General features: G+C 40.9%; 1 protein-coding gene and 1 long non-coding RNA gene across 5 annotated transcripts in view; one reads left to right on the forward strand and one right to left on the reverse strand.

Annotated features, from left to right (window-relative positions):
• LOC106010714 (uncharacterized) overlaps positions 1-24,358 on the reverse strand; it is a 243,601-nt gene that overhangs the window by 218,339 nt on the left and 904 nt on the right. The gene's annotated exons all lie outside the window — the stretch shown is intronic.
• Positions 4,197-5,328, forward strand: LOC101705601 (taste receptor type 2 member 40). Its single transcript, XM_004860550.2, has one exon. The coding sequence runs from the start codon at positions 4,278-4,280 to the stop codon at positions 5,247-5,249; it is 972 nt and encodes a 323-aa protein (XP_004860607.1). The 5' UTR covers positions 4,197-4,277; the 3' UTR covers positions 5,250-5,328.

Here is a 24,358-nt window from a genome sequence, read left to right on the forward strand (position 1 = left end):
CTCCAACCAGGTGGGTGAGGGTTGGCTTAGAGAGAAAAAGGAAGAGGTTAGATTTAAACAAATATGAAACTAAACCGCACTGAGTTTGTTTTTTATTAGTACACATTTGCAGTGCATACTGTTTATACCCGTCGTGGGGAGTTGGTACACATACATGACAGATCTTAATTCCTTTTATCATACCCTTTCCCTCCCCTTCTCCCCTCTCCACCTCTTGATCCCCTTCCCATTTAAGAAAGATATATCTCCCCACTTCCTAGTATCTATTTTTATTTTGCTCTTCATTTATAATTTGGATTTCTTATATAAAAAGAAACCATGTGCACTCAGTATTAACAATCAAGAATGACCAGAAAACATGAAACCTGCTCAAGATATCAATGTCGGATGGGAAACAAAGATTCAACAACACAGGCATGAGCACTGTGGTTGGGGGGAAAACTTCTTGTGTTTAAGATTTTCTTGTGCTCAATGAGTTGTCACTCCTCCATAAACTAATTATACTTCAAGATTTCTAGTCATCCTGGCTTAAACATTGTGCTCACCAGACTGTCTCAGGATTTCTCTTTCCTGTCCTCCCTGAGGTAAAATCCACATGCCTTGGGGATCATAAAGACGCTTGGCATGGTGGTGGGATGTGGAATAGATCCTATGGCCATTCCTCTGACCGTACATTGGCTCCAACTGCTTAACTGAACAGTCCATCTCCCATCTGAATCCAGCTTGAAAAATCACCTTGACATGACCACACAATCCTTTGGGGATCCACCAACTCCCTCTACAGATTTCCAAAGCCTTTCTGAGTGTAAAATGAGGCTTTAGCAGTGTTCCCAACTGGGAGACTTGCGGCCTGCCTTGGAGGTTCCCTATCTTGACACCCCTATGAGCCACAAGCAGTGGGCCAAGACAGAGGAGGGTCTCTGAGGGTCTTCTTTAGCCCTTCTCTGTCTTCTCCCTCATCGCTCTCCAATTTGGAAAAGCATTTTCTAGACTGTGTGGTGTTAGAGAGAGAAGTGAGAGAAAAATTATTCCCCTTGTCATAAAGTCTTCCAAATCTGTCCTATTTTACACCCAGACCAACACTTTTGAATCTAACAGCAAAGAATTTGAAACCTTCGTTCTTTGGTTCCCCCATAAGGTCTACTCTAAAGTAAACATGTCTCCTATCTTAGTCTGTTCTATGCTGTTATAACAGAATACCACACATGGAGCAATTTACAAGGAAAAGAGATTTACGTCTCACAGTTCTACCTGGGAGGTCCAAGGTCAAGCAGCCATATCATCTGGCAAGGGCATTTTTGCTCCATCATTCCAGGGCAGGAGGCAGAAGCACAAGAATGAGCAAGAGAGAGTCGAACTTGCTTTTACAATAAACTCATTCTTTTTTGGTGGGGGGGGGCGGGTACCGGGGATCAAACTCGGGGCCTTGTGCTTGCGCAGCAGGTGGCAAAACCACTGAGCTAAATCCCCGGCCCTAATAAACTCATTCTTGAGAGAATGAAATTAATCCATTCATGAGAGCAGAACCCTCATAACCTAATCATCTCTTAAACTCTCAACACTTTTGCACTGGGGATTCGATTTCCAATACATGAACTGCGGGGAACACATTCAAACCACAATATCTTCATTCTAACTCTGAAAATGAGAATATAGCTGGCTTAGTTACTTTTCTCATTGCTGAGACAAAATACCTGGCACCCAAAGTTAAAGGAGGAAAAGTTTATTTGGCTCACAGTTTGTAGAGGCTTCAGTCCATAATTGGCTGATTCCAAGACAGTCTGGCATCACAAAGGAGAAACAGTTCATGGGAGGCAGATGGTAGCAAAGCAAGCAAGAGACAAAACAAGCCTCTTTCTGTCCCTTGTACTGTATCCAGGCTACCGGGATTAGGACAGTGCCAAACCAATCAGTGGACTGATTTAGTAACCACCCACCCTTAATTCTAGCACCCTTAATCCTAGCATTGCACCATAAATCAATCACACACTCTAGATTCAGCCATCTCTGAAAACCACCTATGACTGCATGAGGCTTTGGGAGGACATCTAGACATAAGCCATAACAATATCATAGAAAAAGAAGTCAATTGCCACATATCACTACAAATATGGTGCTATGAGTGGCTTGAATTTGGCAGCCTGGCCAGGAGGCCTGGGTCGGGACTCAGCATCCATATCTAAAGCCAAAGGACCATTCCCCTCCCTGCTTTTCTTGCTCATGCCTATGGAGCTGCAGGCAGATACAGTGCACCAACCTCCTCTACTCTCCTCTCTTAAATTCAGAGAAAAACATGAGTGAGAACCACCAGAAAAGGTACCAGGAAAATGCAAATTGACAATATTGTGCATTAAACATGGGGAGATGTTATTTATTACACGCTTATATAAGTTGGGATGAAATGAGCAAAAAGATGAGCTTGGTCTTTGGAACATGTGATGGCTACTGATATGTACTAACCCTTCTATTAGAAGAAGTAACAGAAGTTAGTGATGCTCTTATAGGATCTGCACCTCTTATAGGAGGTGCAGAACTTGCTAACAGCTCTTGTTTCTAGTTTCTGTCTACAATGAATAAAGCCGCTATGACCATTCTTGTACAACTGATGTAAGTTTTTATATCTCTGAACAATACTTTCTCAATTTTCTAACATATTGCTTTGTTTGGTGCTATTTTATACAAGCATCATCTAACAGTGCAATACAATTTTATAAGTTTCTGATTTCTTTATTTTGAATAAAATTAATTGGGGAGTAGAGAAATCCATTTTGTCATCTTTCCATTTATATTACAAATAATATAGAAGGACAAGCAAAGAAGCAAATGAAAGCTGGCAGTAAGCCTGAGAGTCAAGAAAGTGTTAGGAATTGGGATGCACAGTTAACCACCTGAAAAGTGCATGCCTTATTCAAAATAAGCAGCCCCAGCTTCAGTCATTTCACTATGTAGACCAATTATTGTCAAATTTAATTTTTCAAAAGAATACAGATTTTTGTGTGTATACATGTATACAATCTTCTAAACTAAAATGTTGGCCAATAATACAACAAAACACTTGATCACTGGTAGATTAAAGCTGTCCAGTATTAAACAATGCAAGATAAAACATCACTGCAGGCCAAATGTGGCCAATGGCTCATGAGTACCTCTCAACCCTAGCTATGAACAACATGACCTTTTAGCTTTTTAAAAACATGGCACACCTGAGTCCTATCCCAGGTTCTGACTTAGTAGACTTGGTATGAATCCTGCATATCTCTCAATAGATAGATATAAATAGATAATAGATAGATAGATAGATAGATAGATAGATAGATAGATAGATAGAATTTTTTGGGGGGGTACCAGGGATCGAACTCGGGACCTTGCACTTGGGAGGCAGGCAGCAGAACCACTGAGCTAAATCCCCGGCCCCAATCTCTATATATTTTTAAGTACTGCAGAGTTCACGCTGATTCACAACCAGAGTTGAGAAGCAGGAAGTTAAATTCTGGGTTACCATCTTTGTCACATTTCCCAATTCCTACTTAAGGTTTAGAACACACTGAAGCCTTCTCAGGCCAAGACTACCTACTTCTGGGCTCAAATACTCATCTGGAGCTTAGTAAGTTTTAACTGGTGATACACACCAATGAAAACTGACTTCCTTGCCTTCAATTAATTCAATTTGTACCCAATTTTGCCTTTTCTGTGTTTGAGGATATTACATTAGCTGGCCTCTCAAAAAAAACACTTGGTTCTAAGTAAAAGATGTCCACACCTGAAATCGTGGGAATTTTTCACATACACAGTAACTGTGGGAATAAAAGCCTATTCCAAATTAAAACAGACAAGAAAAGCAGGAGAAAGCAAATAAGAGAAGCAGTATGAGATTTCACAGATAATCAGTAACGTGGATCTTAGGAGACCAAAAGACCATGGGACACTAAGATTCCTAACTTGGGATTCTTGCCCTATTCAGGGCGAGAGTGGGGGATACCAATTTAAAGTAAATGAGATGCGGAGCTATGGTGTTTGGTATCCACTGCAAATTCTACCCAATGAGCTCCTGAAACCCCAACACACAAGGGCCTTTATGACAAACGGAGACAGAGCAGTAATCAGATCCTCTCATTATTTGCATGTCAAGCCTCTAACCTGTCACATAACAAACAAATGAAGAAAACTTAGAAATAAGCAGGAAAAGGGAAAAACTACAATAAGTCTAAGTGAAGTTCAGAGGATTGCAGAGCAGTCACCAGTTCCTGGGGTAGAGACCTGAAAGTTACTCAGGAAGAATGACAACAGTCAACAGAGAAGCCACTTATGAAGACATTGCTGCATTTAAAATCACCTTCATCTTGGTGGTCTTTGGCATAGAGTGCATGACTGGTGTCCTCGGAAATGGCTTCATCATGGCTGTCTATGGGGCTGAGTGGGTCAGGAACAAAAGACTCCCTACTGGTGACAGCCTTATGTTGATGCTGAGTTCTTCCAGGCTTGCCCTACAGATTTGGTTGATGGTGACTATTATTTATAATTACTTATTCAAAGACATTTACTACCAACAGTGGCTGTATAAACTCTTCACAATCATGCTTGTGTTTCTGAACTATTCCAACCTTTGGTTTGCTGCCTGGCTCAATGTCTTCTACTGTCTTAAAATTGCCAACTTTGCTCAGCCTTTGTTCTTGATGATGAAGAAGATGATCGCAGTGTGGATGCCTTGGCTTATGAGTCTGTCACTGTTGGTTTCCTTAGGCATGAGCTTTCTCTTCCTTAAAAACACCTTCCATATGTATGTGAATAGTTCCTTTCCTCTCCCTTTCTCCAACTCCACAGAGAAGAAATACATCGCTGAGATCAATGTGGTCAACCTGAGTTTTTTCTATTACATGGGGATCCTTATTCCTCTGATCCTGTTCATCATGGCGGCCACTCTGCTGATCATCTCTCTCAAGAGACACACCATGCGCATGGAAAGCCATGCCATGGGCTCCAGGGATCCCAGCATGGAGGCTCACTTGGAGGTCATAAAATCCACTAGCTATTTTCTCATTCTCTACATTACCAATGCAATCACATTATTTATATCCATGTCCAGGATCTTGGACATCTACACTCCCTCAGATATTTTGTGCAGATTTATCATGGGTGCCTACCCGGCTACCCATTCAGTGCAACTGATCTTGTGTAACCCTGGTCTGAGGAGAGCCTGGAAGCAGTTTCAGCACGGAGTTCAGCATTATCTTAGAGGACAAACTCACTGAGTGGAAGCCAGGGGATATCACAAGAACAGGCGCAACCACTCTGCCTTTTCTTCACCTGGATCTCTCTTCACCCATTCTGCTCTCCCTCAAACATTTCTTCTCAGGTAATTGGATTCATTCATAAATGCAAAGTTGAACTTTTCAGTTTCGATCCTAAACAAAAGTAGCTAATAGATGATGGACTTAGAAAACCTCCTTGATCCAAACTCATTCATATCCTTCCCTAAGCTCTTGCCCAGTCTGCCTTCACCTGAGCCTTAAGGAGAGGGTGACCAGATATCTCAACTTGGCTGGGACAAGCTTTGCTTGATGTCTGGTGCTCATTGGGCAACATTTAATTTTCAAAGGTTATCTTGGTCTGGATGAAAAAATGATATAGTCATCTATCCTAGACATTCTACTAACCTATATTAGGGGAAGGAAAGCTCATGAAGAGATGGCATGCACTCCAGAAGGGAGAAAGGAAACAAGAATGTCTACAGACAAAGAGAATTCTGGAAGGAAAGGCTGCCAGTATCATGAAGTGGTGTAGATGTTCCCAGGAAAGTGAAGATTGAAGAAGAGCTTTGTATTTGACTAGAAGGACAGAGGCCATGTGTACTGATAGGGAACTGATAGAGTAGCAGCCAGACTCCAGGAATTTCCAGATATTGTGATGAGAAAGTGAGAGTGTACAAAGACAAACAATGTGGGAGGTCATATTGAGACAAAGATGAAATAGAGGAGTGCAGGTAGATGGTCAATCTAAAGGATTTTATTGTTGCTGCTGCTGTTTTTGTTTAGTTTGGTTTGCTTGGTCTGTTTTGGGGTTTTTTTGTTCAGAGCTGGGGATTTAATACAGGGCTACATTCTCAGCCTTTTTTATTTTTTAATTATGAGACAGGATTTTACTAGGTCTCTAACATATCCAGGCTAGGCTTTACCTTGTCATTCTCCTGCCTCAGTTTCCCAGAGTGCTGGAATTACACGAACCATCATGCCTGTCTTAAATGTGTTATTTTCCAAGTGGGAGAGGACAACATGAGAAGAGAGGAAAAGAAAAATGAAGGAAAAGGAGTGAAGTGAACAGAAAGCAAAAAGAGACCAGAGCAAGGGAGCATCTTTTTCGCTTAGTGCTTTTGTGTCTAGGGCAAAGCGATCAGCACCTGTGCCTTCAACTTTACCAGTTCTGGGTCACTTGGAAGAAAGGGTAGGGCCAGCACAAGTCACTTGGGACTGGCAGTTTGAGAAAGAAAATATTCCTTGTCAGAAAGGCATTGTTAGCATCGTCACAAAGGGTCATTCACAAAATAAGACACCCCAACCCTGAGGCACTGTGGAATTGGAAAATTAGAAATGCCAGTTTTTCTTTTAGGAGGTATTTTTTAAATTGTATGTATTCAGGCAAGTGTAAAAAGAATGCTGCTGCTTATTATAAGCTTGAGTAGCCCTCAAATGAAAGTGTGAGATTGGTAAGAAAGACTCAATCCTATGTTCCTGGGCTTCCAAGCACAGACAATGGAACCTCAGTTCATGAACTTAATTCATTCTGTGATTCTGGGGAAGATGGCCACAGTCGTGTTCATCACCTGATGTGGAGTTCACAAACAAAAGCAAAACTTTATAGAATGTTTCTGTTCATGAACTGAATTGCTTGCAAACAGAACTGTTGGTGAACTGAGGTATTACTGTATTTCAGAGAGAGTTCTTTACACCCATAAACTGCAAAAACACACACACAGACTCATATGCACACTCACATATATTCTTTTAGAGTTCAGACTCTAGCCTAGGACTTAATTAACTAGAAAGTAAAACATATATGAAAATACACAGTTTGGGTAGTTTGTTTAAGTGATACATTGACTGTTTAACATCAGTAGGGTTGTTTCAGTAAGGCAAACTAGATTTTGAAGTGTTATTCCAATTCCTAAAGAATAGAGAGTGTACATTTTTTCCAAATGGCAAATGCCAATAAGAGGGCAACCACACTCACTGAGTGTACTCTAATGCATCATAGAGAAAAATTAAAAACGTATTTGAAGTTACCATTACTTGGATATAAACCATGCCAGGATAACAAAATGGATGGTCACTCCCCAGGTTTATTATGAAGAAATAATCATCTCATTGTTTGCAGGAGCTTAAGGTATCAAGCAAAGAACTGATGAGAGCTTCAAGGACAATGATATCCTTATTGATGCTCTGTGTCATTCTGTCACCCTGCCTTCAACCAAATAAAGTTCTCTCCAAGTCTCTTTCTTCTGTCAGTTCTCTTTCTCTACATAAAGCCCAACTAAGCATCCAGAAAAAGTCAAAGTGCAGGGTCTTCAAACTAGCTACTTTTAGACAGAAATCCAAAGCCTAAGACAAAAATTGGATTCTTCTGGATTAAAGTCTATAAGCAAAAGCAAAGCCTGTCTTGCTGTTGTCCCAATGTCCTAGCTGGAGGCGCCTGATAAAATCCCATTTCATCTTGCCCAGAGGAAGTTAAAAATTACAATGGAAAGCCTTCCTTTACCTACACAGTCATTCTGGGGTTTTTTTCAAACCAAGAGTTAAGGAGTACTTGTTTGCTGAGTGATTCCAGTCTGGAAAAGGGAGAGTGTATGCCTTCTTCTCTCACACTTGGTCACCAATTCACCTGACACAAGTCTGCATTGGGAGAGGGAGGCGGAAACCAAGGCAGGGATCAGATACGTCCTAGAAAGAGAATGAAAACAGAGACACTGAGAGAGGGACCTTTCCTATCTGACTCAGCTTCATTATCCTCTCTGAGAAGAAGCAGAATCTTAAGGCGAGAATGGGAAGAAGTGGAAATTTCTTGCATATTCAGAAGATTAATTTTTGAGAGCAAGAAGAAGGTGGAAAGGCTGAGGAACTCAGTCATCAATATTTGAAGGCTGCAGGAGCTCTCTGTGCTCTTTTCCAAGCCAAGGCAAAGATGCTTAACCCAAGGGAGACAGACGTCAAGGAATGTTCATCTCAGATGTCCCTGGGAAGGGGCAACACCTCACATGGACAGATGTCTCCATGGATGAAAGAGGTTAGAAGCACCCTGGAGCCCAGGATGTGGCCCAGCAAAGGTAGGTCTGGGCAGGAAATAGCAGCAGATGACAGAAAAGATGTGGGGTAAGGGGCCAGAGCAGAAGAAACCCTGATTGGGAAGGTGTGAGGTGTTGAGTCCTAAAGTTAGTCTCCATCAGTCTCAGCTAAGGAGAAGCCCTCCCCAGACAGACATGGCCCAGGCCTTGGGGATTATTCTAACACAGTGAAAGAGGCCATTTTCCAAGAGTGAGCTACCAAGGGTACCACCTCTAGGTGGGACATTTCCAGTTTGGGGTGAGACACTGTGTCTGGATGCTCAACTGTCAACCAATCTCTTTGGGGGAAAGATTTTTTAATGTTCTAGCTCGTCTCTCATTTGATTTTCATTTTTTAAATAAAGTGTCGTATGTGTATCTCATCTCTCAGTTTTATCAAAAAAAAAAACAGGAGGAAAGTGACTTTAAAGACAATTCAAATGAAAGAATCAAGAAGCCCCTGGATTTCAGGGTGGCTGGGCAATGAGCAGGAGTCCAGGGAAGACTGCCAAGGTGGAAGGGGAATGGGAAAACCTCCCAGGCTCCTCAGGGAGTTGCCCCCACCCCCACCTCCATGCTGTCCCTGGAGTCAAGAAATTGAGTGTGAGTGCTCGCTCTGCTATTTCCTGGGATGGCACATAAGCAGGTTATTGCCTCTCTCTACATCTGTAAAATGGGAATCATTATCATAATCATAATATCTACCTCCTAGGACAATTTCATTCTACAAGATGGGTGAGCTAGTGTTGGGTGCACAGTGTCTAACATAGAGTAAGCTGTTGATAAATGTTTGCCTTTCTATTTTAAAGAGAAGCAAAGCAAGGCAGGGAGGCTGGGAGGCTGGGTATACAAGCTCAGGATGTTCAAACCACAGCCAAATATGGAAAGCCCAGAGCCCAGTCCAGGCCAGCTGCGCAGAGCAGGCTGGGCTTTTGGTAGACTTAGTGGCAGAACATGGACAAAGCATCAGCAGCACCTCATCTACTTGAGCAGAGGTGAAAAGAGAAAGACACCCTGCAGCCTTCAGCCCCTGCACCCCTACCAGGCAATGTCAGAAAAGCAAGCAGCAAGCATTCCCACTTCAACTGCTACTTTCACCAAAACAGGGCCTAGGTTAGGGGTCAGCAAACTTTTTCTGTCAAGGACCAGGTATTCAATATTCTAGATTTTGCAGGAGACATAAGGTCCCTGTCACAAGTACTCACCTCTTCTTTTGTAGCACAAACTCCACCAGAGACAATGTATACATGAAAGATTATGGCTCTGCTCCAAGAAATTTTCATTATGCACACTAAAATTTGAATTTGGAATCATTTACATATGTCATGAAATACTACTCTTCCCTTGATTTTTTTTAATCACTTAAGAATGCAAAAGAAACAGTTTAAATTCCTGGATTATGGGATGGGGGTGGGGCAGGGAGGCAGACAGACAGACATAGAGATGGCAGTGGTCTGGGCTTGCCCCCAAGCTGCAGATTGAAGGCTGTGTCCTTAGTTACTTTCACTATGAACCATGGATAGACATCATGACAATTTTTGCTGTATTTTTAACATTTCAACTTTCTTAATATTTTGACACTTTCAGTTTCTCCAGCTTTTCTCCACCATTTGCCATCTTGAATACACAATCTTTTAGTTTGCTGTAAAAGCAAACAAAAACTTAACACCTATTAAGATCACCTTAACCACTCAGTCAGTAACCATAAGTACAAACTGGTAAACAGGTCCCTGCAGGGCCCTTGGGCACATTTGAAGATCATAGCTGCCACTTTGAAATCATCAGGCCTGTAACCGTCTCTGCCAAGGCTGAGGGGATCCCTTTGTGGATCTCATCCAGCATGGTTATGTTTACGGTTTTGTGTTCTTTTCAGGTAACTAACAGTCTAGCTTATTGTACGATGATGTGAAATATTCAGTGTCAGTGTGATCCAGGGGGTCAAAAAAACCCTACATTTGGGGTGAAAAAAGATTTGAATCTTCACTTTTGTAATCTTGGGAAAATCATTAAACCCTTCTGGACCTCAATTTCCCCTCCTAGAAAAGAGAGATAATCATAACATCCACTTCACAAGGTTGCTGTGAGGGTCAAAGGAAATAATAAATAAGTGGATAATAGGGCCAGGGATTTAGCTCAGTGGTTTCACCGCCTGCTATGCAAGTGCAAAGACCCGAGTTCGATCCCCAGTACTAAAAAAAAAGAAAAAGTAAAATCACAGTAAGTGGATAATAAATTATAAACCACCATACAAAGATGAGTGCATATAAATACATTCCAAAAATGCACTCATTAATTCAAAGATTAGGCCAATAAAGTTTTTGCCCTTCAGGAGTAGATAGTCTAAGAAGGAATAACTGGCTCAATTACCACATGAGAATGGGTACTGTGTACTGTTGAGTCAGGGATGTGTCTTAAACCTCGAATGTTCATGATTAAAACTTCTAACTTCCAAATATATTTTCTAATTTGGTCTCCCTCTTTTAGCTCCTTCACTACAGAGAGTAGAGAACTCAGAGCAGAATCCTTGTCTCTTCATCTCCCCAAGCCAGTTAGAAGAGACTGAGACTGAGAAGAAAAGAAATTTTCCACTGGGCATCTGCAGAAAGCCTCAGCAAAACCAAGGATGCAAAACAGAAAGAGGTTTCATTACATCCAGCCCTCCCTGGGGAGAGCTGGCCTTTGCATCTCCTGCCTAGAGTCTTCGGAGAGTGCAAATGACCCTGTGATTTATTCAAATGAATTGGTGGGGGCAGATTTCAGCTTGTGCCCTTGAGTGCAGCTGGAACTAAGAATAATACAGAAGTTCAGTAGGAAGCAGGTGTCAACATCACTCTTGGGGAAGACCAAGGACCCTCCAGGCCCCTTCTCTCTTCCTACATCCCAGTGCAATAGTGCTCAATGCTCACACTCCACTCAGAAATGCAGTGAGAATAATTTTACTACCTTTGGATTCAAATGTTATGGACGAGTGAGTTCAGATGCACCACACTCTGTGCCAGATTCAAGCTCATTTATTACAGCCGGCAGCCGAGGCGGGCTAGTGCCCAGAAAGTTTCCTTGGCAATGGGAAGTGGTTTGATTTCTCCTTTTAAATCATGCTTTCAGTTGGGGAGGGCTCAGGGGAGACCAAACGGAGTCTTATGGAAGCAGAATCATGCCAGGTTAGTGAGGGGCACAAGGAAGTTTCACACACGCTAGGTGAGCTACAAAACATCCGGCAACTGCAGCAAGTTTACTGCCAAACAGGATGTGGGAGTTTTGGGTGCTTTGTCCAAGCACAAGCACTTTGTTCAAGCACAGGTACAAAATGGCATTGAGACAAAAGATAGAGTTGGGTTGCCTATCACACAAAGGCCCAGAAAATGCCCTGAAAAAGTCAGACTAGTCACTTGGAGGTCATGTCTGGACAGGGCTCAGCCACCTCCCTCCAACTTTTCCCCCACAGCCGTAATCTGGCTCCCCAGGAACAAGAGAATACCTGCCAGAGGGATTCTAGGGATGTGTGAATGAGGGAGGCTGGATTCAGTACCTTGTGCTGAGGTTGGAGAAAAGCAAGACCATGGTTCAATGTCTAACCCCAACCCCTATGCTAGCCATAGACCTGTGAGATTGCCACTCCACCGCGCAGTTCCAACAAGCAATGGTGCCCGGTGCAGACTGGGAGGAGCAGTTCTCTGCCCTGCTGACCATGTGGAGAGAGCAACAGAAGATTGATGAAGTCAAAAGTAAGCATGCAACAAAGTGATCCAGGTTCCAGAAAGGAAAGCCATGTGACTTCACGGTGTCTGATAGAATTTGTCTTTGAGAAGAAAGGGCAATCCTCTGGCAAATCAGTGCCCAAACATTTATAAATAAACCCTGACATCTAACTTGCAAACATGAAACAAAATATAGCCAGGGACCTGCTCTCCAAGGTCCTCAGGCAGCCTCTGACAGAAGAAAAATATTGTCTCCTTGGAATTCTGTCTAAATCATCTTTCTATTCCCCACAGCCTTAGCCCAGGACCTGACTCATACTGCAAAATAGCAAATGTGAAGGAGAATTAACCCAGTAATTCAGATTAGCAAGATGAGCAATGTGATAGTTAACTGACTGTGTCAACTTGAGTAAAAAATGCCCAACTAAATTGGACTGGCATAGTTCTGGGTGTGGCTGAGGGGATTTACTGAAGACAGAAGACAGGCTTGTCGCCTGAATGGTATAAAGAGAAATGAAGAATGAAGACTCGCTTCTGTTTCTTTGGAGGTGCTCCAGTCTTCATTTTCACCTTGGACGTCATTTCCTGGCTTCCAGCACAGACTCTTCAGTCTTCCAGTGCAAACTCATCGGCCTTGTGGTACAGACCCTTCTGCCTCCAGATATGGACGTGCATGGAACACTATGGTGATCTCCAGGGTGCAGACCTTTTGCGCTCTTCCACACCTGACTCTGTGGGTGGCCACTGTAAGCCAATCTTGTAATTTCTTACATTTTGCATATCTTGCATTAAATCTGTTTCTCTAATGAGCACTGACTGATACAAGCAAGTAGGCTGAAATTTCCTGCCTGGGAGTATATTGTTGGCTATATACTCATATTTTATATGTTTTGACCAAGATTTATCCAACCTTATAATATAATAAAAGTCAAATATTTCCAAACACTATAGACTGGTTTAAATTCTTTAACTTATTAAATTTTTAAACAATTAGAGTGCCTTTGCCTTTGTGTTTTACCTCTCACGAGTTATTTAAGCAATTCCTATGCCTGTGTTCTAATACCCAAAATATGAATTCAATTTCTATTTTGGGAACTGATTATATTAGTCATAAACCAAAGCAGAATTTTTTTGTTTTGGTTTTTTGCTTTCAAAGGTTAAGTGACTAAAAAAATATATGTCTGGCAAGCTCTGATCTGAGCAGAAGTTATTTTAAAAGCCAAATTCAGTGGCCTGAGTATCCGTCATCTCTGATCCTCTGGGAAGGAGTCATGTTCAGCAACTCCCTCTGTTTTTAATCTCTTTTTCCATGCCTTCCTATCTGTTCAGCTGTCTGGTTTTCTTCTATTTCCTTACCCATCAAGTATCTTCAAACACAGAAGTCAATTTGTACCCTTTATCCATTGCTGTCATTAAAGTGATCAACCACTCGGATTTTAAAACTAAAAGCCCCACATCGCAGAAGACCCCTCTGTCCTGGACAAACTGTTACAATCGGCCACCTAAGCACTACCCAGATGACTAAAGCTACATTCAAAGTTACAGTAGGACCTTGATATTCACTCCAGTTCTATTCCTTCATGAGTAAGACTCATGTACCCACAAATACACCTGAGCTTCACACTCACATACACAGTCACAAACTCACTCAACACACCACCTGCTTAAAATCCTCCAATGACTTCACAATACCCTTAGACTTTCCCTCAGGGATGTGAAGCCTTCCACAGTGCATCTCATATCTAACTTTTTCTCATGGCTTTTGGTGCTTTATTGCATGTACTTTACTAAATATAATCATTTAATGAGGTTGGTGGATTGGTCCCTTTTTATTTGAATTTTGGACAATTTCAAACATGCACAAAAGTAGAAGAAATAATACATGGTCCCTGCACATCCATTACTGGATGTTAACACCTGTCAAATTTTGTCAGTACTGACCACTGAAGGCTTTTTTAGAAGAGCTATTATATGGTTCTACTATTTCTAATAGCTCTAGCCCAAAACATTTCTCGGGTTCCTTTAATTTCAGCTAAATTTTTAGTTCCTGTTAAAGTTCCTGTTTAGCTCCAAGATCCATCTTTAAAACGAAAACTATCTGAAATATACCAAAATACATACCTTTCCTCTGGCCAAGATCTAAATACTTCCTTCCTCTAATTCCACTTTGATGATGTCTTGATTATAGATCATCTGGGTGCAAAAAATAGAAATCAACTCAAAGCAGCAAAGGAAAGGTGGAAATTGTTAAAACGATCCAGGAGCTCTCATGGAACCCCATGCAGGCATCACAGGAAATATGAGTGGGTTTTATGAAAACTGGAAAACCATCTGGGGCCTCCCTCTCTCCTCTCCTCTCTCTCCTCTCTTCTCTCCCCCATTTTCCCTCTGAAGAAACAGCTGTTTTCCCTTTGCATCTCTATGCACATCTGTCCTGCACTCCTTTCTTCAAACCACCATGCACTCGGAGGATGTTTATTAGCCTTGTGATCCCTTGTAATCCCAGCTCACCTGTAGTCTGGGACTGCCAAATGTGTGATTTCTATTGTGCAGATACTCCCACCAAGACAGAATTCACACTAGAGACATGATGGCATTGAACACGGAGCAGGAAGAGCGTGCACCATCCACACCCTTCAGGTGAGCACGCCACTCTCCCTTGCAGCCATAACAGCAGAACCTTCCACATCCCCATTCTAGAGCCACACTGTCCCGCCTACAACATAGTAACAGCTCTGTGACCTTGGCAAGTTGCTTGGCTCCACTAAACCTGTTTCCTCATATTTAAATTAATTCTAATAATAACGTATGTATTACAGGGTGATTGCTGTAATCTGAAAAATTCTTAGAATAGTGCCTAGCATATAGTAAGCCCTGTAAAGAAAGTCCTGTTACTCAGGACTGGAGCCAACAGTAATGTTTGGATTTATGGCCACTAGATGGCGATGTCCTCATTCCTGTAGCGCAAACCCTTTCTGCAGAAGTGTTTGCAATTCAAATTTAAACAAAACACGATTGGATTATATAAATTGATTGGCATTTTTCCCCCTCTGTAAAATTTGCCCTATAAAATTTTCATATTTTCCTTCGAAATTCTACTGAGAACTCAGCTACTGGCTCGTGTGTGTTAGCCCTCTAAAGCGCTACACAGGAGCTATGCTGAATGAAGAATTGTTACTGTCCATGAATAAGGGTAAAAATTAAAACCAACACCACATTTCCAAAAGAGATCAACTCCTTGCCTTCTGCTTTCCTCTTTTGGCTCTTCTACCTCAAGAGAAGTGATGGCTTCACTTCAGACCTCCATTGTCACATTTCCCACTTCATCACTGAAAGGAGTTCATAACAATAGTTCAGTTCTAATAATATTCACTGAGCAACTGTATATGTGAGATACAGTATCCGATACAGACACAGTATTTCACAGATAAAGGATATAAAGGCAAATAATAATCATATAGGGCCAGTGATTTAGCTCAGTGGTGCCGCCTGCTGCCTCACAAGTGCAAGGTCCTGAGTTCGATCCCCGGTACCAAAAAAAAAAAAGGTATAGAAGCAAAGAATTTGCTTATCAACAAATGTGCTAGATCTTTCCAGAAATATTTATATTTTCATTAAACTCAACAACCTAAATCCTACCCTAAAAATTACATGAAAGAATATGAGTTTTTAAGTAGTAAATATCTCTACCAGATACTAAAACATACTAGTTATAAACTAAGACAACAGGAAAATGATTGTAGAGATGGATTCATTTACCATGGGAACTTCAGGTGTAATTAAAGTGACTAAGGGTGGTGGCCATTTAGGTAGCTGAGATAAGTTCAAGATTCCAAGTTCAAAGCTAGCTGGGCCATATAATTAGACCCTTTCTTAAGAAAAAAGAAAAAAGAAAAACAGAACCAAGATGGTGAAAATGAGCTGTGTGTAAGTGAATGAAGAACAGATTATCAAATGGTAACTAGGCATGAGGCTCACTATTTGGAGAGTGAAAAAGTTGGATCCCATCCTTTTATTTATATAAAGGTAAGCTTAGATGGATAAAAGATCTAAATGTAGAGAATAAAGTTATAAAACTAATAGAAGAAAAAAAATATCTTAGTGACCAAAAGGTGGGAAATAGGTTATTAAACAAGATCCCCAAATCTCAAATCATAAAGCACTGTTCAGTGATAGGCACAGGTGACAGCCAGGCTGGAAACAATAAAAATGTCTAAAAGCTACACAGGACCACAAGTTATGACATATGAGGGACACATGTGTGCACACCATGTGCACACACATACACACAATACTAATAGACAGAGGAAGGTCAATCGGCCAGCAAACAGGAGAAGGGGTGTTTGCACCGACTTGTAACTGGAGTTAGGCCAATTAAAACAACAATAACATGCTATTATCCCTTTTACCCGTTACTGGAGGTTTCACTTTCTTCAGTTGCAGTTACCCCATGTCAACAAGAAGGGTGAATACAATATAACAAAATACTATGAGCGAAAGTGAAACCACTTTCAGTAACTTTTATTGTGATGTATTATTATAATGGTTCCGTTTTGTTTTTATTGTTGTTAATGTCTTATGGTGCCCAATTTGTAAATTAAACTTTATCATATGTCCATGTGAATAGGAAAAAGTATAGTATACTTAAGGTTCCGTATTGTCTGCAGTTTCAGGCATTCACTGAGGGTCCTGGAACATATCCCCTGTGGGTAAAGGGAATTATTGGACGATTTTACATTTCTCAGAACATCCACAAGTTACCAAGTGTTAGGGAGAAAGTGAAGAAAAGTGCTACTGGCAGGAATGTCAGATGGTACCATCATTCTAGACAGTAACTTATCAGCACCTAATAAAACACTCACATACCCTTTGAGGTCAGAGATCTGCTCCTGGGTGCACTCTCAGGAGAAATTTCATCACAGATTCATGAAAGGGCATAGATGAGAATTTCCCTGTATCATTCTTTGTGGATGTAGCAAGTTGAAGCAACCTCAAATGAGAATAGATCCATAAGGTGTGTGTGGCTGGGACAAAGTATTATGCAGTAGTCAGAAACTGTGAACTAGCAATCTGGACAGTGTGTTGAGAGAAAAATACAAGAAGCAGAACAAAGCCTAAAGCACAATGCCATTACATTATGAAAAATCTCTCCCATATTAAACAACACTGCACATTTTAGGAAGTGATATGCATGTCCAGTCATCATCCATCACAAGAGCTTGTGTGTCTAGGAAAGACACACAGTGGCATTTGTGTCCTAGTATAACAGAAAAGTCAAAAGGGGGCTTCTAAAGCCAGATCACTTGAGTTCAGTCCCGGCTCTCCTACCAACTTGCTCTGTTATCTGGGGCATGTCTCCAAACCTTTCTAAAAATAAATTTCTTCATCTAAAAAATGAGAGCTAATAATAGGAACTATTCTATGGAGCTATTGTAAGGATCAATTGAATCAATATAAGGTGCTTAAACAATGCCAGGCCATAAGTGCCAAGTGGTGGTAGTGTTGTTATCAGTAACAATATGAATGGGGAAATCAAGGATGAGGAGGAAAATAAGGTTTAAAAAGGGTGAGGATATGTGTGTATTATATAGTGAGCTATATACGTTAAAGGAGATTATTAACTCAACTCTGTAACACAGGTTAAACACACAGACAGACACACATGCACAGCGTTCACCCTGCTGAAGTTTATAATATGGTGGAGGATACTAATGACTTCAATGTCATATAGGAAGGTCTCCAAGTTAGGACACAACTGTGCCTTTACCTTGCCTATATAATGTGTGGCAAGTTAGATTCCCGAGGAATGACCTGTAGAAAACACCCAGACCCTAAGACTATACTACCAAGACTCAAAGGCCCCAAGAGAGCCTCACTATACCTTAACTATGATGGAGTCTTCACTGAGGGTAGTGCTGTCTCTAAGAATGGTCCCCATGCATATCAATGACCAATCCTCTGCCTGTTAATCTACAAGACTGACAACATGTTTAACTACTGGTTTGTTCAGAAGGGAGAGTAGAGTTGTCTCTTTCTTTTGAAATCCTCAGCAAAGGAAGGAAGCAGAACATAGTAATTGCATGAAATCCTGAAAATAGAAGGGCCTGATGACTGTGGTAACCTTTAAAATCAGAAGAAAGCAATTAGAAGCCAGAGGCAAAGGATCCTTTCAGCAATTGGCTCATAAGCTCCTGACAGTCATCCCACATGCTGTCGTCAGCATGGTGTTGCCAGCTACCAGCGGCTGTGTTAAAAAGAAATCCACCAGGCACATAGACCAAATCACTAGCTAGAGTGTTATTTTGTCCTAAGAGGCTGGTTCTCTGTCCAAGAAAGGAGATTTGATCACTGGAGAGCTTGCAAATCCCAGTTGAAAATACTTGCTAGGTTTGTTCATTTTTCTCATGGAAGAAGCACAAAAATAAAAAATATTCGAGTGGCCTGGAATTTACTTAGGGATTGACCTTAGGAGCAAAGGAAAAAAAAATAACATCACAGGCACAAACCTCATGGACAGAACCGAATGACAGGCACATTCTCTAATATTTCTGAAACCAAGATCAAATAGAGGTAAGTAGACAAGGTTTAATCTTGGAAACAGATAACTCCAAATGAAAGAAAGAGTCACCAAAGTTTTGTTTGTTTGGTACCAGGGGTCAAACTCAGGACCTTGCACTTGCGAGGCAGGCAGCAGAACCACTGAGCTAAATCCCTGGCCAAGAGTCACCAAAGTTTAGTGTTGGGTCCTCCTTTGTTGATTTGGGATTGCAAAGGCTCAGTTCCCCCCTCCACCACTAACAGGCTTTATGACTTTGTACAATTTCCCTATCAGTGAAATGGAGATGCTGGTTCTAGAACCTACCTGAACAGACTCTTTGGAAAAGTTTGTCAGTTTCTTAAAAAGCCAAGCAAACTTATTATTGGACCTAGTAATTCTACTCCTTGATATCTACCCAAAAGAAATACAGACATATATCCACATCAACAGTGATATGCAAATACTCATTAACATCACTGTTAACAGTGGCTAGCTGGAAACACCCCAAATGTCCATCAGCTGCTGAATGGATAAACAATATGTAATACACCCATAAAATGGCATACTTTTCAGCAAAAGAAAGTGGAAAACTATGGAAACGTGCTACAATATGGATGAATTTCAAAAGTATTAAGACTAAAGCAAAAGAAGCCAGATCCAAAACACTATATATACATTGTATAATCCCATTTATATGGAAGGTCTACAAAAGGTAAATCTTAAAGACAGAAAGCAGATAAGCGGTTCCCTGGGGCCAGTAGTAGAACTGACTGCAAACTGCCACAAAAGAGCTTTTTTTTTTCCCATTAACTTTATTGGTACATTTTAGGTATAAAATACAGTTACATTCATCATTGGGATCTTCTACCATTACATGAGTATCTTGGTTCTTCCCCCCCCCTTCCCTTGCCCTCCCTTCACCCTCTCCACCCTTCCCTATTTGCAAAGACCTTGTTTCCATTTGTTTCCTCTTCTCATATTTACAAAAGACCTTTTGGGGACAGTAGCAATGTCCCAGAATTGGGTCTTGGTGATGATTGCACAACTACATAAATATACAAAAGCCGCGACACGTACAATAGGTGAGTTGGGTTTTTTTGGTACATAAATAAAGCTGCTGTCATTGAGGTGATACTCTTAAGTGAAATAAATAGGACACACATGTATAAATACCAAATAGTTTCTCTGATGTGAGAAACTGAAAGTGTAAATAAGGACTAAATGTATAATAGGTAATGTGAAATAGGAAGAAAAGGGGCAAAGGGGAAGGAAGTGGGAGGGCTAGGGAAAGAATAGAAGGGAATGGGATTAATATGAGAAAATGGAAAAATAGGAACAAAATCTTTGTAAATAGGGACGAATGGAGGGGTTGAAGGGAGGGCTGGGCAAGGGTGAAAAATAAGAACCAAGAGAGACTATGTAAAGGTGCAAATTTCCAATGATGAATGTCATTATATTGTATACCTAAAATGTACCAATGATTAGAATGAATAATCAATAATGCAAAATGGGAAGAAAAGGTCCAAAGGGGTAGGGGTATTGGGAGGGGCAGGGGAAAGGAAAGAAGGGAAAGGAAAAATGATGAGAAATGGAAAAAATGGAAATAAAGTCTTTGTAAATAGGGAAGGGTGGAGGGGGTGAAGGGAGGGCTAGGAACGGGGAAAAAATAAGAACCAAGATGCATTATGTAAAGGTACAATTCCCAATGAGAAATGTAATTGTGTTGTATACCTACAATGTACCAATTAAAGAATTTAATTTAAAAAAGAACAAAATAATTTAAAAAAAAATAAAGCTGCTGAAACAAATAGTACCTGCTCATTGGATTGTTATGAAAATTAAACTAGTTAGTATTTTCAAAGCACTTAGAACAGTGTCTGAAATGTAGTAAACTCAATGTGTCTTGGCTAAATAATAAAAATAAATATTTGTGGCTGTGTGATTCATCACAGAAGTAAACTACTAGTAGTTTCTGTATGTTTTCTGCACCACAAGAACACTTCTTAGTACTTAAGCATACTTATACAATGGGATTACTTCTCTTCTATAAAATATGTTTACGAAATCACCCTAAGCTTGAGGTCATTCACATAAAGACTAGCACTTGTCACACAAGCTACCCTCTACATGCCCTGGCTCCAGCTTCACTGCCCTCCTCCAAATTCTTCTGCTGAAGAGAACTCCTCTCAGTTCCTCAAGACTCCAGACAATGTGCTTTTGGCCATCTTGCTGGCTCATTATGACATCCACCTACTTCCTCTCATCCATAGATTGGATGTTTGTGTTCCAGCAAAATTCCTCTGTTGAACTCTTAACCCCCATAGTGACATAATTAGGTGAGACCACTAGGTGACTGGGTCATGAGTATAGAGCCCTCACTAGACAGCAAATCTGCTAGGTCTTTGACTTCCTAACCTCTGGAACCATAAAAAGTAAAATCTTGTTGATTATATACCACCTAGTCTATGGTATCTTGTAATAGTAACCTTGACTTAAATATTCTGATGATCTACTTCCTACCTACCCTTCAAGTCTTCATTTAGAATTATTTCTCCCAAGCACCTTGCCTTGGATTTTTTTCATCATCCTCAATCCTAACACATGCATGCGTACACATGCTCAAACACACACACACACACACACACACACACACACAGCACTGCTGATTGAATTTGCTAAGCAACTTTTGCATACATCCTCAAACACTCAAAAGTCTTTGAAAATATTTCTACTTTTCTTCCCATTTTTATTAGTCATCTTTGCATTACAGTGAAATAACTGAGAGAATTAACTCATACAGAGAAAAGGTTTCTTTATCTCAGTTCTAGAAATTCAAGTTCTAAATTGGGGAGCATATTGCCTTGGGCCTCTGGTGAGGGCGCTGGATGGCAATGGTGGAGAGCATGTTTTGGAGAAAAACAGTCACATCTTGAGCAAGGAAGCAAAGAGGGAGCACGAACACGGGAGCCTCGTCCCTTGAGGCCATGCCCACAGAGACCTAAAAGCCTTCTGCACCCCCCACTGTCACCCTGGGATAAAGCTTTGACATGTGAGCCTTTTAGGAGACACTCAATTCCAAACTATAGCATCTTTGCACATTTGAACTCTCAAAGAAATCAGGATGGGAGATGGGTCAGGATTATTAAACTGGGGAGTGAGGCCCTGTGAAGTTCTACACGGGTTCCCTCCAGACATAAACCTGAGCCAGTTTGTTTTACAAAAGAGTAGAAAAGAAAGAAGGAATAGAAGGAGAAAAGGAGTGGTGGAGGAAGGTAGAAAGGGAAAGAGAGAGAGAAAAGGAAGAAAGAAAGGAAGAGAGAGAGAAGAAAGAAAGGAAAGAAAGATGAAGGGAGGGAGGGAGTGAGAGAAGGGAAGGAAAGAAAGTATTAACAAAGCCTTTTGAAAAAAAAGTCCGAGAAATTAAGAAAAATTGTGCATGATCCCTAAAACAGGTATTTTCACTTCTTCATTTTCTTTTGTTTTTGTCCCTGTGCACACATATTTTGCAAGACTATAATTGCAGCATTTATTAGCTATTCTTGGCTTCAATGTTATCACACTGGTATATTCTCAGGAACTGTGAGATGTTCCATGTAAATCTGATATTAATCATATTTAAAGTAACCCAGATTCCCAAAGTTTGTTTTTAAATATAGCATAGTATATCCAAGATTAAAGCTATAATAATGTCAACTTCATTCTCTTGCATTTTTGTATGATTTCTTAAGTGAGAAAGCTAGCACACAGAATTTCACACAACCCTTGGTAAATCCCTAGAAAAATGTCAAACACTGAGAACCAGGGTTGTAAATACTTATTTACATCTTGACAAATATTAAATCTTAACGCCGTGTCACACACGTTGCTACATGGCCTTGATAACTGACATTTTCCTTAAATCAAAGCAGAATACACAAATTATAATAAGTCAAATAAATAATAAGAACTACCTTCCAATCTCCCTCTTCTGCCAGTACAGATTCCTAAGGAAAAATATTTTCTTTTATTCCTCTTTTCCTTGCTTTCTCTCTCCATCCTTCTTTACCCCATTTCTTTCTACTTCCTTCATATCTGTCTTTCTGAGTGGATTACTCACATAGGTTAAAAAGTATTAAACCTTGTATTGAGCAAAACTCTCCCACCTACCCTATCCCTCAGTCACTTAGTTTCCCTCCTCAAAAGCAAACAATTTTGTCAATTTTTTGTCTCTCCACTCAGCAGCATGAAGAAGCACATATGTGTATGTGTATACTCACACATGTAGATTATTTCAACCCTTAAGAAAATAATAATACATACTGTTTATACTTTGTTTTTTCACTTATTAATATCTCTGATAGGAGCTGAGCATGGTGGCACATACCTCTAATCACAGCACTCTGGGAGGCTGAGGCAGGAGGATTATAAATTTTAGTCCAACTCGGCCAACTTAGTGACTTACTAAGATCCTGTCTCAAAACAAAAGATAAAGGTGGGGGGAATGCTGGAGGTACAGCTCAGTCCAAAGCTTCCTGGGTTCGATCTCAGTACTGCAAACACTGGTATAAATACATAATTAATTATTGAATCATTTGTGCTGTTTTGGATCTGAAATATTCCCTAAAAACTCATGTGTTGAAGGTTTGATTCCCAGTACAGCAGTGTTCAAAGGTGGGGTGTCTGGGAGGTGATTGGACCATGAACGCTGCAACCTCATTGGTGGATTAATCCATTGATGGGTTCATAGGTCAAGGGGTTATTGGGAAGCAGTGGAAACTTCAGGATATGAAGCCTGATTGGAGAAACCAGGTTACTGGAAGAGTATTCTTGAAGGGTACTTTTTATCCTTGGCCCTTGCCCTCTTCCCTCCCCCACTCCCTGGCCTTGATGAGATGAGCAGCTTTCCTCAACCACTGCTCCCCATCATGATGTTCAGTCTCACCTTAGGTCCACAGCCACAGCGCCAAGCAGCTCTGAACTGAAACCTCTAAAACCACAAGCCAAAACAGATCTGTCTCTCTTTCATGTTGATTTTCTCTGGTATGTTATCACAGCAATGGAAAGCTAGCTAACACAATCCAATATCAGTATTAAAAGTTTCAAAATTCTTTTTGAAGTTTCAAAATATTCTAAATATTAGTGTATTGAGTTGGTCCCATAATGATAGTTATAGTTCCCAATATATTGCTACTACAAACAATACTAATGAATAATCCCACAGGGAGACAAGCTTATGTCCCCAACACACCTGCAGAGCAGATGATACACCACCCAAACCTAGTATTCAAGCAGTGACCTTGCACAGTTTTAGAGCAGAACCTGATGTTTTTCCCCTGTGTGGACAGGAAGGTGAGCTCACAAAGTAAATGTTTGTGAAGCACAGACTCTGACCCTTTCAATTGTGAGGCCAAACACCAGCCCAAGAGACATCACCTGTTCTTACAGCCCAGTATGCAACCCTGCCCAGCAACAGATTCCAAACGTAAGTACCCACCATTCAGAGAACACAGCCTACAGCCCTGCCCAGTCAGCGGTGATTGCAGAGGCAAGGCAGCAGCTCCACTTGACCTCAAAATACAGCCAGTGGTCTCACCAGACTGGGGAGTACAACCAGCAACCTCATTCAACCTCAAAACACATGCAGCTTCCCAACCCAACAAGAGAACTTGACAACAAAGTGTACCTACTCATGGTCACTACCAGCCAGCCCTTCTGGAATCCTAAGCTAAACTAAACAGCACAGGTCTATCCCCACCAAAAAACACTTACTCAATCCATAAGGGAAGGATGTTTACACCAATGTGAAGGCAATGCAAGACGCCAGGATTACAA

This window comes from Heterocephalus glaber, unplaced genomic scaffold (genome assembly GCF_053883595.1).
Source record: "Heterocephalus glaber isolate CG9 unplaced genomic scaffold, H.glaber_assembly_v1.0 deba00000818, whole genome shotgun sequence".
In the NCBI taxonomy this organism is placed as follows: Eukaryota; Metazoa; Chordata; class Mammalia; order Rodentia; family Bathyergidae; genus Heterocephalus; species Heterocephalus glaber.

Bases quoted from the DNA above. Each gene is read 5' to 3' on its own strand.
- LOC101705601 (XM_004860550.2), top strand. From the start codon at position 4,278: ATGACAACAGTCAACAGAGAAGCCACTTATGAAGACATTGCTGCATTT.